The sequence below is a fragment of the Diadema antillarum genome, unplaced genomic scaffold (assembly GCF_040938485.1).
Source record: "Diadema antillarum isolate AM-2024a unplaced genomic scaffold, OU_Dant_1.0 scf00000138, whole genome shotgun sequence".
NCBI lineage: Eukaryota > Metazoa > Echinodermata > Echinoidea > Diadematoida > Diadematidae > Diadema > Diadema antillarum.
Window position 1 is genome coordinate 239,265 of NW_027271027.1, and position 19,157 is coordinate 258,421.

At 39.4% G+C, this 19,157-nt stretch overlaps 1 protein-coding gene across 4 annotated transcripts in view; it reads right to left on the reverse strand.

Annotated features, from left to right (window-relative positions):
• Nucleotides 1-19,157, reverse strand: part of LOC139721107 (uncharacterized) — a 196,555-nt gene that overhangs the window by 78,389 nt on the left and 99,009 nt on the right. For all 4 annotated transcript variants that reach the window (XM_071632438.1, XM_071632436.1, XM_071632437.1 and 1 more), the window contains one exon: nucleotides 2,070-3,508. In XM_071632438.1, the coding sequence (XP_071488539.1) occupies nucleotides 2,070-3,494 (1,425 nt within the window). In that variant the 5' untranslated portion in view covers nucleotides 3,495-3,508. The remainder of the gene's footprint in view (nucleotides 1-2,069; nucleotides 3,509-19,157) is intronic.

Consider the following 19,157-nt stretch of genomic DNA (forward strand, 5'->3'; position numbering starts at 1 on the left):
TCAGGGGAATATTACTGTCTTTATTTACTATTCTTTACAATCAAGTAACAAAGAGGTCTCATATTGTCTGTGAAAACAAAAACCTGGTTAGGTGAATTGCTAAAATCATGGTGAATTTCCATCATTAGATGAGTATGAAAGAAGACTTGTTCCCATCCTAAGATTAATATGATTTTATGACTAATATAAGATTAAATGTGTATACAACACAATCAAAGGAAACAACATGAAAGGCTTGAGTTTTAGCTTTATTAATCAACAACTCTTCCTTTGAGCAAATGTGAAAATAAAATCAAAGGGTAGTTTATGCATGGGAGTACGATGACTTTTCTCTGCTGAAAGTATTGATTCTTCTTTTCTGAAATGTTCTCTAAATATGTACTCACATGGGATAATTACAAAGTCATTCTGTAAAGAGCACGCCCTAATTAGCAAATGGAAATACAAGTTCACTACCTACAAGAGACAGACTGCCTGTCCATCCTGAGAGAAAAATTAGAGCTAATCCCCAAATGACTCCAGCAAATGCAAATCAATTCTATAAGAGGTACATCACTGCAAAGAGATTAAAAAAAAACAGTCTAGCCGCATTATAGTCTTTATGTACTAACTACGCCTCACTTTCCGGCAAAGAGGAGCTATAAAGCCAAAAATCAATTTGTTGGGTGCTAATTTGTACTCTACGGTCATACATATGTCAGTGCATGAATCGATAAGTTTTCCCATGATATTCATTAGGCAATTCAATAGTCACAACGGCACTGAAATCAGTCAATACGTTATTAGGTTAAAGTCAGCAGTTATTACAAATATTGTGTGTCGAGTACTATACCACTGGCATCTGCCCAAAAGTCAAGAGTGAAATACCATTTCTTTACTGCCTTTAGATTTCTACTTCATACACTAACTTATATGCCGGACAACTATGCCCTTCTTGTAGGGAAGAATCTAGTGTATGAAACAACTATACAGGGGTCTTTGATCATGAAATACTTTAAAAACAGACCTCCAATTTGAAAACTACATCATTTTGACATGAATTACTATGCCCAGCAAGCAGGAGTTGAACATTGAAACAAAACATGAAATCTTGCTCCATTCTGCTACGTACAAGCTGTTAAACTGTAATGGCCTTCTAAGCTCAAGTCTACACCAGGTTATCTAAGCATGGCTTTTAGACATCAAATACACAAAGAAGTGTGCATGAGTTCAGCAGTGTGAAATAGAACTACAACTTCTTCACTGATATATTCTCTTTGAATGCAACTTGTCCTATGCGAACAGGGTGAAATCAATCAGGCTAGAGGATACACAGACACTAGATCATGAATGCAACGGCTGAAGTCCACTCCCTCAGCTTTCATTTTGAGTAGAACAAATCCCTCTAGCAGGGCTGTCAGCCTCGACATATCAAAGAAAAAAAAATAGAGAGAGCATACTAACACACAGTAAAAAGAACGTATTTTGAAGGCCAAAATCATGTTTTAGTTAACAGAATGGGAAGATTGCCCCAACGAAGTGTGATAGATCAGTTTTCTGAACAAAGGTATCTTTTATTTTTGACAGAGAAAAAACGAAAACAAAATATCAGAAAAATACAAAGGTTGGCAGCTCTGCTTTAGACCCTCGCACTGTAAACCCCTCCCTTCTCCTACTCTCAGTTGGTTTGCATAATAATTATCATGCAAACTCTTCATATTATGATGAAGAGTTGAATGGTAACTAATCACCTATGGCTGAAATACCTCACCATGACAATGGAGAGAACCAATGTATGATGGGACTAAGAGAAAAATTATTCTAGTTTACACTTTAAAAACACAGCCTTAAGAAGGCAAGACACAAAAATCTTTCTCACCACCAAGCAAGAGGAATCCACTCCCCTCTCATTTCACAAGGAGCCATCGTTCAGGTCACTGATTTAACAAGGAAAAGGCTTGTCCGTGAGATGCTTTCAAAACAACAAAACTAACCCACTAAATGCAAATTCTGCAGGGAAAAAGAAGAGCTATCAAGGCAATGACATTGATGCAAACTTCAAACATTGGTAAAGGTCGTGGGCTACATACCCTGGCAGGTTTCTTGGGAGGGCTGGCTGACCCCTGGCTGTCACTGGGTGAGGGCGGGCTCCACTGTGTTGTGCCAGTTGGGACATGCCAGTAGTATGTGCCATGTGCGTCAGCCACTTCCCGCCAGCCAGGTGGTAGCGTTGTGGGCTGTGTGAGGGCGGTCTTCTGCGCATCGGAGAGCTCCGCTTCCAGGAGTGGGTTTTTCGATTTTGGTTCGGGCGTGACCTCGATTCCCGATTCCACCTCGGTGGTGGGGGACACATGCTTCAGGGGCAGATCCTCCGTCAGGGCACTGAGAGGTGGTTTGAAGCCGTCCCTCACCAGAAGACCAGGCCTCTTGATGGGTGACGCTCGCTCATCTGCCGATGTTTCACTGGCGTATCCGTGATCGTGCTGACCCTGCGACGGCGAGAGCAGGTCTGTCTTGGTGAAGGTCTCCTCCTGTGTTCTGAGTCCGAAGCTCTTGTAGAGCATCTCATACGTTGACTCGCAATCATCTGTGCTCTCATCGTCCATGGTGGAGGGACCCGAGTCAAACGGTGTGTGTTGCTGGGGCATCTCGTACAAGCCTTCTCCGCTTTCACCATCCACGTCGGAGTCGCTGGCGCTGCCATGCAAAGATGTGTTGTCGTCCTCGATCTGCTCTGCACGATGTTGGGCCATTGCCTCTAGGCTGGCATAGTAACTCAGTATACCACCCAACTTTGTGGCCACCACCTCATCTGGAGACATGAGATCTGCATCTGGATCTTTTGGTGAACTGGCGTCCTCTAGCTTGGTCATACTATCATCAATTTTAACTCTCTTTGGTGCTTTTTCATCTGTACTGTCCGAGTCCTCAATGATCACAACTTCTGCCCTGTCATCACTGTCATCATTCTCTTCCTCTTCTTCCTCCTCCTCTTCCTCCTCCTCTTCGCTGTCATCGTCCTCTCCATCATCAATGAAATCAATCCCTGCAAACATGGCCTCCGCTTTGACCTTGTTCCTCTCACGCAATATATTATCATCGGCCACAGTCAGTCTCCTGTTTTCCTCATCCTCCTCCTCCTCTTCCTCAACATAAACATCATCCTCATCATCATCATAGTCGTCATCAGAGTAGCCGCCGGGCAGGTTTTCTAATGGATTCCCAATGCCCATGGAAGAATAGTCCGTGGAGGCATACTTGGTGCGGCTTTTGCCGGAGCCCAGGCCGGCACTCCTGATTGATACGCCTTCGTTCTTATTGTCCGTGGAGCTAAAGTCAGAGTCCATCAAACTATCCTTCATGATTTTGTTAATTTCATTCTGTAATGGGTCGCGGTCCTCCAAGGAGAGATTTGTCGATGTTGTTGTGGTGGTTGTGGTGGTCGTGTTGGCGTTGACTTGGTCTGTGGGGGAACCCAGCTTGCTATCGTAGGCAGGATTGACCAGTGACGTCATGGCCTGCTTCTTGGCTGCAGGGATGAAAATGGAGAGACAGAGATGAGAGGATGTCCATTAGTATAACAAGCCAGACAATACAGCACTCAAAGTTACAGTTATAGCATATATACAGATTTATGCCTTCTGGCCAAATATTGCAATGCTTTTGTTTGGGCTGTCTTGGGATTTCCTTTCCCCATACTCACTTTTGATCATCTAGACTTTGTTCTTTGCAAATTTCAAAAAATCTCAGGCAATCATACAAATATAGCTCACAAGTCAGAAAAAAAGTGAGCATATAAGTCTATCATGAATGAAGAAATATTTACTATAAAAAAAAGGCAAGGAATTGCAAGGAAGGGATGCTAAATACCGCATTAACATATCACATGATCTCCTTCTTAATCTATCTCTTCTCCCATCCTACACATGTAAAACTACATATCTCATACCAGGAACATATCCATTGACATATCCTTATCATCTTCTCCATTTACTCCTCCCCACCCCTCCCCCATCCCCATTCCAACATCCCCACAGCCCCCATCCCCTTTTCCTTCAGAGCAAACAATATATCATCTCTTTCTCGCTAACTAATCAAATCCACAAATCCATTAAATGCAGCACCCAATGCCCTTTCATTGGCTCAAGGATGCAACCCATATTCATATCATTAACAACATCAGTCTAGCGCATCGCGGTGATGCAAAGTGTGCGGTCAGACGGAAAATTACCAAACTGTTGATGCCAGGGTTCCTCTAGGCTGATGCATGTACCCACTTTGTATTTTTGCCCCCACTTAGGCTGGGACCAAGAAAGTCAATACATTTGGCAAGAGAACCCTGGCACACACTCTCTATGTCAACAGTTCAACACATAGCAACAGCGATACAGTGATGAAAACAGCCAATAATGGTGCTTTTTTTTTTTAATGGAATGTAAACTTCACTGTCTGGCAGATAGTCTGCAACTGATACCAAAGTTATTTTTTCTTTTTCTCTGACAATCCCCTTCATCTAAGGAAAGAGTTGGAAAAAGAGAAATCTGTGAATTAAGCAGTAAATGGTCAGTCCCATTCTTTGGGGCCATTTTCATGATTTGTGGCATCATTTCAAGAAATTCATATATCAACTTAATGCTAATCATCAACCTTTCATTCAACCAAACAGATCTATACATTTGCCCAGGGGCCATTGAACATTCTATTGTAGGGGTAGAGTGTTTTTTTTTTTCATGGTTTATCATGGTCAATCCCTATTACACATAATTGTCAGATCTAATGGCATGAGACATAAATGACTGCATTTAATACATGGGGACTGAAGCTAACTGGTTCTCTTCAATCATTTCTTTTGAATGTATTTTTATCAATGAATGTATGCATACTCTGCGGCCATGTACTTAACGTGAGAAAATGTAAAACTATAAATCCTGCAGTTCACATCTCCTGAAGATAACACACACAAGGAAGATAACACAGACACAGTCCCAGTGTGTTTATATCTTACCCTCTACAGCATTTGAGTGTGCAAAGGTGCATGCTACATAGACTCCCTTACGAGTGGGAATGAGATTATGCATCAACTTGTGGTTTTCTCTGGTCTTGTTTCCATTGGTCTGACTTTCCCTTGCCTTGTGCCGCCCTTTTAGTACCCTTCGTCATACTCTGGGGTAATCTGAAGATATGTTAACTGCGGTTTGCTACCCTTTTTGTCTGAGGGGTACTGTAGCTCATCAAGCTCGAAATGGGGTGATTTGCCTCTGTGCCCCAACACATGCAATTACCCAGTTACACAGCCATTTAACAGAACTGCAAGCAGGCTATGAGCTAGTGCACTCTACAGAATATGAGATGACTTTTGACCTAAAATGGCTTAACGGCAGCTAATCAACTTATTGGGGGTAATGTCTACCTGCTAATCATGGGGGAATGGGTCTTTTGAAGCTTGCCGTCTCTGCCAGTGTTACAGGAAAACATGCTTAAAGGGACACACCAGATCCATGGGAGAATCATTGTTCTACTTTATACAGCTAACTTCTCCTGTTCTCATCCATTATTACAACTTGATACAAAGATTAGATTTTGGGCAGCACATCAAGAAAATAAATACCCTCCCCCCCCCCCAAAAAAAAAAAAAATCATTTATCATCCTTTTTTCAACAAAATGATAAATTCTTTTGAAGAAATTTTGCCAGATTGATTTTTGTCATGAGAACATGAAGGGCATCATTGTGAGTCATGCCATTATGACTTCCTTTAAGTCACTGTCATCTGTGTGTTTTCATATTGCCATAATAAATTTCAAGCATTTCAATCAATATTTAAAAGTATGTATCTGTCATGAACAGAAAAGAGTCCAACTTTTTTTATTTACATCAAACAGATTCTTATCAAAGAGTGCACAATCTTTACACTCCTGAATTGTGCAAAATACAATTATGACCACATTGAAATTTAATGAGGTATATAATGCAAGTATATGAAATGATGCTATCTTCCCCTATTCTCCCTCTATCGCTATCTCTCTTTGCAATTTCTAAGTGATTCTGCATGCTGTAGAAGTAAAGAGTGCATCAAAGTTTTGTGATATCCCAAGGTGTGCCGGTACCCTCAAAGGATGCCGAACTTCAGGTGATCTCTAGCCAAAAATAATTGACGAGGATGTCGGCAGGTGGATGTCAAGTCCCGCCGGGCCTTTCTGTCATTATTTATGGCTTCACATTGCTGCCTTAATCCATTCAACCCCTGGCTCTAGCATCTCGTGTCCTGAATGTGAATCAGATGGGACTCGAGCTACAAGCTTGATTTCACTCTATTATGAGAATAAATTACTTAAATTAGACAATCAATCGCTTTATCTGCAACTTCACTATCTCAGACATTGTTATTTTGTTTATATTCATATGTTTGCTTGTTGATGGATGCTGAACAAAAGAATTACTCATTAATATGTTCGAACATGAAATGCCGACAGTACCTATTCTAAGTTACTATAATCTTAACATCACAAGATTTTGGCTGTTTTCTGCATAGCCAAAGACAGGGTTATCTGTTGCATCATGAAGAATACAGCAAATGCAATTAAACATTTTTTTACAAACTTTCGGCGCAGGAATAAGATTGCTTTCAATGCAGCAATCATATTTCATTTAGTTTTTGTTTGTGTATATGTGTGCATGGTATGGGGGGTAACTGCATTTTTTCAATTTGTTTACAGAGTACAGTTCTAAAGTTCTCAGAAGACAAGGCTACAAAACCTTGCATAAAGTTAATATACGCTTGCTGGAAAGACAGGACATGATTGTAACATATCAAATATTAAACAGAACACTAGAAAAAGAAAGGGTGTATCAGTCCATTTGGTGATTACTTGTGTGTACGTGAATAATGTCTCTGTCTTTCACACATTCATCAGAATATTCTTGCCCAAAGTTAATACTGGTTTTGCCTGGTTTATGGCACATATCAATCACTAAAACTCTGCCTTCAAACACAGGAATTGAGCTGGGAAAAAAAGGCCAAAAAAAAGAGAATAAGATAAATAAAGATTATATGCATCAAAGATTAACCAATATCCCTGGGACAGGTATCACTATTAGATATCATCTTGAGATGGTTTATACAGTGACATTAAAAGTGATGCTAGTTCAAAGGGAAAACCTTTTATCAGTCTCCTTAACTTTCCCCACATGATTCTGAATATGTGGGACTGAGATGTATGTATCGCTCCATTCAATCTATGCACTGACCCCATTATTAATTTCTGTGTTGCATGCCACACCATGAATCATAAATCATTCATGAGACATAGGATGGAGTGGTGGTGGTGGGGGGGGGGAACTTCTTCTAGAACCAGATTACAGCAGTTTAATGCCTGCAGGAGATGGTATGCAAATTACACATCTGGATTCATGTCTCATATTCTTCAGAGCTAACTAGAAACAGCCATACATTCAGCAAAGACAAAGTAGAAGATTCAAAGTCAGTCATATCTGAACGGCCTGACAGTGAATCTCCATTTTTTTACCTCCCAGAATTATCATAAATATTTGAGCAACATATTTGAACAAAAAGGAGTGCTAGCAAGTAAGAGAATAAGTTATTCAACCTAAAAGCCTACACCTATTTGTTCATTCTTCTAAAGATGGAGTTCCCTTTCAATATTTAGTAAGTTTACATTTTGTTGACATATTTGTGAGTCCATTGTAATGGCATTGCCCAGCTAAGTCTGGAAATCAATATTTCCTTTTGCCAGTCTTTGAAATTAAATATGGCCATCAAATATAGAAGTCTTCTGTTAATGTATTCAGCAAGCAATATCCATGCCACGATAGAAAAACGTAAGACTTATGAGACTGGGTGACAAATGCGAGGATTGTGGTGTGCTAAAGGTAATGCCATATGTTACACTAGGGAGTGGCTACATAGCAGTCTTGTCAATGTACACTGTATATATCACAGACGGCAATGATCTCACACAGAACATACTGAGACATTTGCTTGGAGCTCAGCTTCCCTAAAATGACACCCTTGGAAGGCTTCTGGAAACAATCCCTCCGTCTTACCTGATGCTTATCTCTCTCCTCTCACTACTTCTCTCTTTCTCTATCTCTCTCTTTTTTCTCTCTCTATCTATCAATCTATCTCACTCTGCCTATCTATCTATCTATCTTTCTATTCATCTATCTTTCTATTTATCTATCTATCCATATCTAATTCTCTATCAATTTATCTATCTATCTTTCTATTTGTCTCTCTATCTACCAATCTATCTATCCATATCTATTTCTCTATCTATTTATCTATATATCTCTATTTCTTCTCTACCTATATCTCTTAATCTCTCCCTCCCCCTCTATCTATCTATATATCTATCTATCTATCTAACACTATCTATCTCTACCTTTCTCTCCCTCTCACTCCTTTGAAGTAATGAGGCTGAGGAGGAAATGCTGAGGCATCAAGGAGGTTGCCAAGTGATTGGCCTCTGACAACAATTCTAATTGCTCGGATGAAATCTTACCATACCATAAACCAAGAAGTAATGGCACATCCGACAGCTATGTGGTATGTGTATGACAAACGCAAGCCCACAGGCATAGTGTAGCATGAATAGTAATTCACTGACATGGAATGCATGTATCTGCATACTTTTGTTTTGTCCTTGCGTTTTATACTTCCAAAATCAAAATTTGACATCCAATCTATCTTGATTTAGTTCAATTGTTTTTCTCTCTGTATTTCTATCTCCCCCCTCATTGTCCTGGTGGCACAACAACATTTGCTCCTGCGACAATTGCTCCGGTCTCATTTTCTCCAAGGACTGAGGGTTTGGGTTTGGGTTATGGTTAATAGGGTTTTAGGTTTTGTTTGATGTGAGAATTAGGATTAGGGTTAGGGTTATGTTTGTGGGTAGAATTACGTTTGGCTTAGCGTGCAGATATTTCATGGGAGCAATTGTTGCAGGAGCAAATGTCATGGAACCCATTGTCCTATATACAGCAAAGAACAAAATGTCACATTACCTTCCCATAGAAGTGTAAAGTTACCACTCTTTGAATGTATTATTAAAAATATCACTCCCATCCCATCATATGACACACACACAATCACAGACATTGTTTACGTTTGAAGATAGAATTACCTATCTTCTAAAAGTATCCATGTGAGACAGAGACATGCAATAGCATTGATGGTGAATAAAATGTATCTATATAAAATATCATTAAGTCAGATAGCCACTAGCAAACCGTGTCATATGTTCCACAAACACATACACAGAAAGGCCGGATGTATCTGTCATCTGGGCCACATGTGAAGTACCCATCTCATCCCTCCCTCCACAAGTCTAGACGATGGATTCTGAAGGTTCGAGGGGGGAGTACAGCGCCCTCCACTTAAGCGGGAGTGGTCAGGAGATGAGCATTTCTCCCATACTAGTTGGACTCCCACTTGAGTGGTGGCCTTATCTGTGACCTGTGCAAGTCACCCTACACAAATCTAATGTGTGAGTAAACAACAGGGGATGAGAAATTATTACACTAGTCTAGACTGATGAGAAGATGACTGTTATTTAAAAGGAGAATCAAACGGGTGATAAGAAGGGCAAATATTGTCACTTGGCAGCATTCTATTCTGGAATGGCAAAGAAAATATTATAAATAATCACTGTTGGAGCAAAATTAAAGTCTGCGGTTAGTTGTCTGAATTCATCTATTATTTGAGACATTAATGAGATCATTAACGAGGAACAGTGGCAGCGTGTCTGCTATCATTTGACATGCTTACTAGTCTCAATTATGCAAAAAAAAAACAGTGCATAATAAATGATGCATTACAGAGAACCTCACATCACACAATTGAGATTCCTGCTAAAGCAGTTTCCAATCAACTGGTAAGCACTGTATTGGAGACATTGAAAGGTCAGAGGCAACACTGCCGGATAGAGGGGAAACTGTTAAACACAAGATTGCCGTGTAAGAAATAATGGATTTTAGTCCTGCCGGGTGTATACTGTATTCACTATATATTTAGCGAGTCTAATTTTTTGCAAATCGGACATTCCCGACTATTTTGCAATTGGTTCAATTTGTGATTGCGGAGTAAAGCATGGAATTTCCAGGAAGAAGTGCATGCATCTATTCACACAGGAGGTGTGCCAAGCTGGCCTACCACACTGTATCATCATGTACCTCATATGTACTGTGTAGTGCTTCACACCAGTACATGTACACGTACACGTCTCATTCATGTTGATATTTTTGCGTGTTGATGAATTCACAAAGAGCACCCAACTTGCAAGATTCAGAAAAATGAAAACCACATGAAATGTATAGTGCATACAGCACATCTCTGGATACAGCATTCACCCACTTTTGCCCACTTAAACAGGATTTATATCTGGTGATTGTAAATTAGCAGGGCCACCTATAGAAACCCATGCTCACAATAATCAGGCTGTCCTGATTCAATTTGGTCATATTCCCGTTCTCATTAACAAGTGCTGTAGGAGATGGCTCACTTGGTTCAGATCTGTACCATTTCAGCATATGAGTACCATCCCAAAGTATTTACATGGAAAATAATGACCACATATGCATGCGTAGGTGTCAGGCGGCAAATGCCACGCTACACCTTAAACTTGTCTGTTTTTTTACATGTGATTCACACATATGCCTTCTTGATTTGGTACATAACTAGTTTATTTACTATGTGATAAGAATTAAAAAAAACAACAGATTTTCATAGCTAATTATAATGATACAAAAGGGCAGAACTTCAAATTGGTACATATTCCAGGACAACAATATTCTGATGTTATATTCACATTCTATGAATTTATATCATGTGTGAAGATATTTATTCACTTTATACTCTTTGAATCTACATAAAGCTGTTTACTGTAGATTTTCAAACCTACCTGCCACCGTGGCACACAAATGGTAATAGCTTGAAAAACCACAGTAAATACTCCCCTACGTGTCTTTGCCGGAGAGAAGTATTAACTTCACCTGTCATGTAAATGTCATTGCCACCTACATATACAAATAAAAAAATGCCACTCAGTTCCAAAGAATTACATACTGCAATTTCCTGGAAAAACATTAAGTTTTTTCTGATACCAGGTTTATACATTCACTTGTTCCAGCACAAAATGTTCAAATTACGTGAAGTCTGACAGCAATATATCGTCCTTTGGGTGAAATTGTTCTAGTTTCATTAGAACCATCCTTGCAGTTAATCTGATGTAAAATGTAGCTTACAACGATGTCAGCCGCCAGCAGCAGCTTACAGTGTAAGGACAAGGCCGGAAAATTAGCACTTTCCATGAAGCTATTTACTCTATGCCCTCACCACACACGTTCATACTCTGAATGCTGTGTTTGTTCAATTGCCTCTTCTTGTTTATTTTCCTGCATTCATTTTCTATCTTCTTCTTCTTTGACACAATTTCTTTTCTTTTTATCAAATTCTTTCTCTCATTATCTGTCTCTCACCTCTCTCCCCATTTTCTTTCAATGTTCATTTCCTTTGTGCATTTTTTAACTTCTATGATACAGGAGATGTGATATGTCATGCATTCTGCATCCCTATTTATACTCCCTATCAACTCTTTGTTTTCAAAACATGTATAGAATATATCATTTCCACTTCACAGTGGTGACAATTTTTCATTTCACTTACATGAGAGAAAAAAAAATGAACAAACAGATCTTAACCCAAAACAGAACAAAACAAAACATAACATCACATTTATCCCTGGCTGAACGGTATCTTCTCCACATAATTTATTCAATGGAAAGATGATATCCCATTTTTCCCCCCAGAATAACATGAGTTAAATCTGAGCAACCTTCAATTCAAATCTAGCCACTTTGGAGACACTCGACAAGATCACAAAATGTAAAAACAAAAGATATGAAAATAGTGGTATGAATGTCAAACATGTAAAGACTTTACTATAGGACTGAATGACATTACTTTTTGATAGCAATTTTACTTTCTAGTGGACAAGGTAGAGAGGGAACTAAACTTTTCATTTGATTTGATTTGATTTGTTCTCTGCATTTTTCACAAAGTAAATATAATGTTACAAAAAAATTCCATAAATAACTATACATTTGGGGAAAAAATTCATACACCAATCACACAGTATGTGTTAACTTTTGACAGCTTTTTGAGTCTTTTTATAAGGAAGAGATGAACAACTAACTATGACTTAGAGTAAGAAATCTTCTTTCAAATATCTATATGCATCACTCGCTGTTTTAATGATCAGGTATTCAACAAACATGAGAAGAAAGTGGTATATAGCCTGTTCCTTAAAGAAATCACTCAATATAGATAGAAATTCATGTATTCGTGTAAATCTGTGTGGCACCCAGCTGTGACCACTGCTGAGCCTTCATTATCTCATCGAGTGGGCGGAAAATCTGTCAGATGTGGCACCTCGGAGCACAAGAGGGGATGAGGGAGTTACTGAGCAAGAAACATAAAGGAGCAAGATAGAAAGGGAGAGAGAGAGAGAGAGAGAGAAGAGAACCATGAAGAGAGAGATATATATTAGACAGACATTAATGTTTAAAAAACTATCTCTGCAAACTTTCCCAAATTGGCAGGAAGGGATGTCAGTTTTTCCACCCACACTCTTGTCTGGTTGTTCAGCTGATTGGGAAGCAAATGACACACAGGCATGAAGTTTACAGATCATTTAGATCTCATCGATGCTCTTCAAAGCTGAGCACTGCAGGCTCGACATGTACGGGAGAAAATTGAGACAATGATGTAGCTCAGAGTCACAGACAAGACAAGGAGGGGGGGGGAGGTCTGCTTGTATTGCTACATTTTCAGACAACTATATTAAGCTGAGTTTGCCAGTCTCAAGCATTTGAGTGACTTTTATTGGCAAAACTATATATCTTGCTTGTCATCTGAGAAATAGAGATTTGGAGCTTGATATCTCTTCTCTAATGAAAGATCACAGGTGACAGAAAGAATAATATGTGATGATCCCTGATTATGTGATAAAAGCAAATTTAAACACTTCACTAAGAAAAAAAAAGACCAAATGAACAACACTTCAGTCTGTCACCAAAGAAACACAGATGCAATTTACTTGATGCTGTCCTGTGTATATGCTGCTTGATTGGTTTTTGGGTCATACACACAGTCAACATTATCATGGTATACATACGTATATGCATAGGTGACGCATCACTACCTCACTTGAGATAGGTTGAAAAAATGTACATTGAGGTATGTTTACATATCAAAAGATTTATAGCTCATCTACCCCCTGCCTAAATTTCAAATTCCTTGATGACAGAAACACAAAACTCACTGGTTTTCTTGAATGATGTTCCTACAAGCTTTTGAAGTGACCCATCTATGCTAATTTCCTGCATGTTTTTAAACTGCATCTAAACCTTATATCCCATGCACTCAAACTGCATTTATCTGGTGGCCTGCCTTCATACCATTGGTTTTTTTATCTTTGCCAAGGGAGGAGGTTATGTTTTCGTTACCGTTGGTTTGTTTGTTAGTTCGTTACTTAGTTCGTTCGTTTGTCTGTGTGCAAAATAACTCAAAAAGTAGTCAAAGGATTGGGATGAAACTTGCAGGAAAGGTTGAGAATGACACAAGTAACAAATGATTAACTTTTGGTAGTGATTCGAGAATTTTGGGGGAATTTATGAAGGTTTTTTGATATTTTGGTTGGTAGGGTCATTGAACTTGGGAGTTCAGGCTGCGCGTATTTGATGTTTGCATGTGCGCACTAAAGTGCGTGCTCTAGTTTCTGCTAGGGCAATGCGCGCCTTGCAGCTGAGGGTTTATGACGTAACAAAGGCTTCTATATTGGGAAATCGTAAGGGTGGAAATCACTGATATCTCTATGGAAGAACAAGATCAGTGAAGGAAATGAGCTGCATGCTTGGCGGAGGTCTGCGCTCTCAGAGTGCTTTTCTAGTTTTAAGTTTCTTTTTCTATCAGATAAAGAACAACTAATCACACATTAATGGAAAGCTTATTGTCTGGAAAACATCAAGAACAGGAAGTAAATGTGTGGTAATGCTAGATAACTCTCATCATAACAGGTCACATGAAAAATGACAGATTTAGGGATTGACAGATTGCCATTGTATATACACAGAGGTGACAAATAAAATGTCAACAGGATGCAACTTGCTCTACGGACTTATCTCAATACTTTGATCTCAGTAAAGAATTGGATGTTCTAATTTGGGTTTTTTGTGTGTGTTTTTTTACTTAAACTCCTCCTCTGCACTCTGCTTAACTTTTTACACATCCAATCTTTCCATTTGCAATGAGTTGCATACACCCCAAGGAATGCAAACTTATGAGAAAATTTTCACACTGAGAGAGCTTCAGGCACTCATTGGCATTTATGGCAGATATTGGAAGTCATAAGAAGAGTCTTGTCTGAGAGTAAATGATGTGAGTTCATTTCCACACACAGACACTGGGGATGGGGAAGGAGCAGAGTATTAGGATGTGAGATCTGTATATCCCCTAGACCATACGTCACTGTTACTGGTATAACAGTCTGAACTTTTATATACTTTCATATACTTTTGTTGACATCTGCAATGTCAGATACATTACAAGTACTAGAGTATTCTCAATGGAAAAGGGGCATTTTGGAAGGACTGCTTTCAAAGCATGACAAACAATCTTTTTATCATTAGAAGAAGAGTAGGATGTCATGGCATATATTCTGAATGGCATTGCATATACAAACAGACAACATGTAAGAAATTCATAGGCGTTTCTGCAGTGCAAGATCAGGATGTTGATGGATAGATAGCTGCTGGACAGTCATACATTTCATACTGTATGCAGGGGGGGGGGGGGGGTAAGGGACTGAAAACTAAGAAGATGCATTATAACTCCACAAGAACCCACTTACGGTGATGGAAAGTGACATATGATGATTGGAATACAGGCATAATGATGACATTATACTTTAAACTTGAGATGAAAATCTCCAGTCAGCCCGGTGAAAAAAAAAACAACAATGATCAAAAACAAGTTCTCAGTTCTCCTCAAACAGACCCAGTTAGCATGTATAAAGGCCTGTGAGTCTGACTTGCCGAGTCCAATAAAGATAATGCATGCCAACATGTCTGTCTTTGATTGCAGAACCTGATGAGGTCAGATCCAGCATGAGCAGGTAACGCTGACATGTGATCAGGAAAATGTATTTGAGTGCCAATTATTGCCCATCATTGCCTTCCATCTGAAATTCAGGATGACTTTGGGTTGGCCTAAAATAGCTTGTGCTCCTACTGAACACATACACACACTTACACATACACACACACACACACACACACACACACACACACACACACACACACACACACACACACGCATACACTGTGATACACACACAAACATACACACAACCAGCACCAGATACAAAGGTGTGTGCTAAGACATGATGCTAGACAGTTGACTTCCAAATAATACACCCATGCAGCATGACTGAGGCGACCCCTTACTGGCAGGATGTTTGTTGTGAAGGAAGGAGGCAGAGGAAGAACCTTGTTCCCTGCAGCAACCAGTGATCACTTTGACAGAGATACCGGGAGGGCAATTTGCAGTCGCTTATTTCAGTCAAGGTCCGGCTAATTGCATGTGGGCATGTCCTCTACAGGATCAGGTGCCTGCCGTTAATTGAAGGTAGAGACTCCCTGCTCCTGCGCCCCAAGGCACCACTGGGTGAAGTGTGGAGGGTCAGCTCAGCTGGGACAATATGTCATCATCTTGATTAGATAAACAGAGGTTGATCAAACCGGCATCTACCCAAGAACCTCCGCTCCCTACACTTCCTAGTAAAACATTATGAAGCCAATAATTCATAGCCTCCTGACCAAACATGAGCCTCCTTATGACAGGAAATGTATTTAGAATACGGGGAAGAGGACAAAAAACAAAACAAAACAAAATAAAATAAATTGTTTCAGTTTTTTTTCCACAGGGTAGGAGTAAGTAATTTCATATCTACAAATGTTTGTCCTCTAAATTCTATTCACACCTCTGTGTCATGCTCACTCACTGGGCTCAATTTGAATTGTCCAAAATTTGAATACTTTTCTCAGATTTTACCATGCCCACAGTTAAATATATGTCAACTGATAATAAACAGAGACCACTGAATCATAATAGTAATGCCATAGGCTATATTAAGCATTGTACATACACATAGACTTTGAACCATCTGTCAAACTGTATGTGGAAAGTAACAATTCATGTGTTGGTGAAACCTTCAAATATTTATAGTTCTCCATCCATTGTTTTTGATTAACTTTGATTAGTGAGGTTGGGCGTACACCAGTTGGATGCAAAGTGTGAAAATCAATCAAGAAAATAAAAGTCTCCATGTGCAAAATATTCATGACTAATATTTAATTTCTTTTTTTTTTAATTCTATAGAGAATATATAAAGCAAGGTATTATATAGTTTATGACCACAAATCTCTAGACACAGGTAATGAAATAGCGGCTAAGTATGGATATCAAAACGTTTTCACTTTCTTATTCTCTATACTTCACTTGCCTCACAAGAATGCAACACCACTGTCTCGTGCATGTCACCCGGTTTCCACTGCTAATGTAATGTTTTCTCACAAAAAGCCTTTATAATAGGAATCTATGAGCAATCTCACAGCTACACGGTTCGCGGAAGAGGAAATTGAAAGGAGAAGAAATTGAAAAGCCAAACATCATTGCAGCTCTTCATCCCACATAATCTCGAGGAAATTTCATCAGTTGTGTGCAGACACTCACAGCAATTGCAGAAAGGGTTGGGGCTGTTTTTTTCCCTTCCTATTTCTCAAGATATTCCTGGCAGAGCTGAAATGAATACCCCGCCATCTAGAGTCTGCCTGAGAGTTCCATGCATCTCCTGAGAAGATGCAAAATAAACAGAGGACAGAAATCTCTGCATGGAATATACAGTGTCAACATTGGGCAGCTGTAAGCAGGCACGTTCTGCTTTGCCCAAGCTAAACTTAACTTTTGTCGGGACCGAAAGACCCCCCCCCCCCCTCTTCCTCCTCCACCCCACACCTCAAACTCTTCCCCCTTTCCTAGCATCTTGCAAGACGTGGGCAGCGGTAGTTGGGAGAATGCTCAGACTGGGAGGACGAGTTTGAATGCACTTGAATCAGAGGTGTAATTTATACGCTTCTGTCAAACATTAATGCAGGTAGCTGCGAGTGGCTGTCGTAAATTTCCACACCAGACGTGCTTCTCGAGTGACATGGGAGTTGTATCACGCAAGCTTTCCAGATCGCCGCAGCAGCGGGGATGGCGCATATATTTTCTCTCAGCTAGTTAACCCATGATGGATGTACACTCCTCTCTTGCGCTCCTCTGGGGAAGGAACACCATGTAGGAAAAGGAACTGATCTTCAGAGGAAATGTCACTCAGTTCAGATACCCGTAATTATTTACTGCCTACATCTAATTTCTTCACGAGCATCATCTATTTCTAAAACCTCATCATCACCTCACAAAATTGAAATATGTGAAACTAAAGTAATTCGACTGCACAACTAATGTGCTCCTTGCTGGATGCATTCTCCCAAGATCAATATGAACGAGGTACATTTCAGTAATGTACCTTACATCTTAATGCACTTGAAATGTCTCATCAAATTACTAGGCTTTGATCATTAGGCCCTATGTATGGATGCTTAAGATGTGCCATGCTGTGTATATTGTTCATCATGGCACATTTGATATGTGTTTCATAAAAGCACTCTATTCTTACAGATATGTTTCATAAAAGCACCCTATTCCAATAGAATATTTGTGCTCACTTCAAAATACCTTAAAAATGAAAAAAAAAAAAAGTTGAATGTGCTTTATTATAGTCTAGCCATACTTCCTGTCTTTTGAATCAAGACTTCTTAGCATCCTCCAACTTAGTATCAGCCCTTACATTTATTTCACAAGAATTACTTTGAAACGGGTAAAAATGAACATTATCTCTGGCAATAATAGTGTGTAATGTCAAACCATAATGATAGGAAGTCACAAATAGTCCTCAAACTTTACACTTAATTCATCATCGTTTGATACACTAGATTTGTTCATGATATAACCATAAAGGAAAAAATCAATTGGCCCCTTGTACAGCCAGACATTTCCTTTTCTGCTGCAGTCAAATTTGCACGACTTTTGCCTACAGGTATCTGTGAGTGCTGGAAGAGTACGTTCTCCACGTCGTAATGACAAGGAAAGCCGTAAATTAGTCCACGTGATGCATGATTACGAGCGCGAGCACCCAGCTCTGAGCAGATTGGGTGAATTACGAGCACTATTTCCATGCCACACACATCCGGGCTGGAGTGATGGAAGAGCATTTCTAATTAGGACATGTCACACCTGTTCTCCAAACACCTCAATCTCTTTCTCTCCTTCCTACTTTACTTTCTGCTGGTCGCTACAAGGTCAACCACCACCTGATTTTATTACTTTGGGTGTATATGTGGGTGCAGGGAATCTATGCCTTACAATCGATGACTCTACATAGCTTCCTCATATTTCAAATGTATCAATTCTCTTATAATTTGTGGCATTCATCATTTTGACTCAATCATTTTTTCTTGCTATAGATGTTTATGTTTTACTTGTAAAAGTGAACATGGACCAATAAACAAATAAACAAACCCTTGCTTCTTACGCATGTCACTACTAACCAGAAAATCAGCTTTGGTCTCTCTACAAGAGGAAATGTGTTCTGGGCATTGGTCTGTTGTACTGCGCTGACTCTGAAGAAGTATATACTGTCAGACCAAATGCAATAAAGCACCCATAGGTTTAGCCTTTCCTCAGTCGCCATCTACAGCTCACTAATTTGAATTAGCAGGTAAATTGGCAATGTCAACATCCATTTACCAGCAAATAAATTCCACGCTTACCTTGAAAGCATTATAAATTATCATCTCGCATACCTCCACAAAAACCGATGCTTTTATATGACCTGTGTTGTGTAAACACCAATCACAAAAGATGATATATTACCTCACTAATGTGGCCCACACAGTGTGAATAGATATACTATGTATGCCCACTATGGGTGATGGTGGGTATTTTTTCTACCTAATTTCAAAATTGCTGATGGAAAGATGGATATAGTAAATATTTGC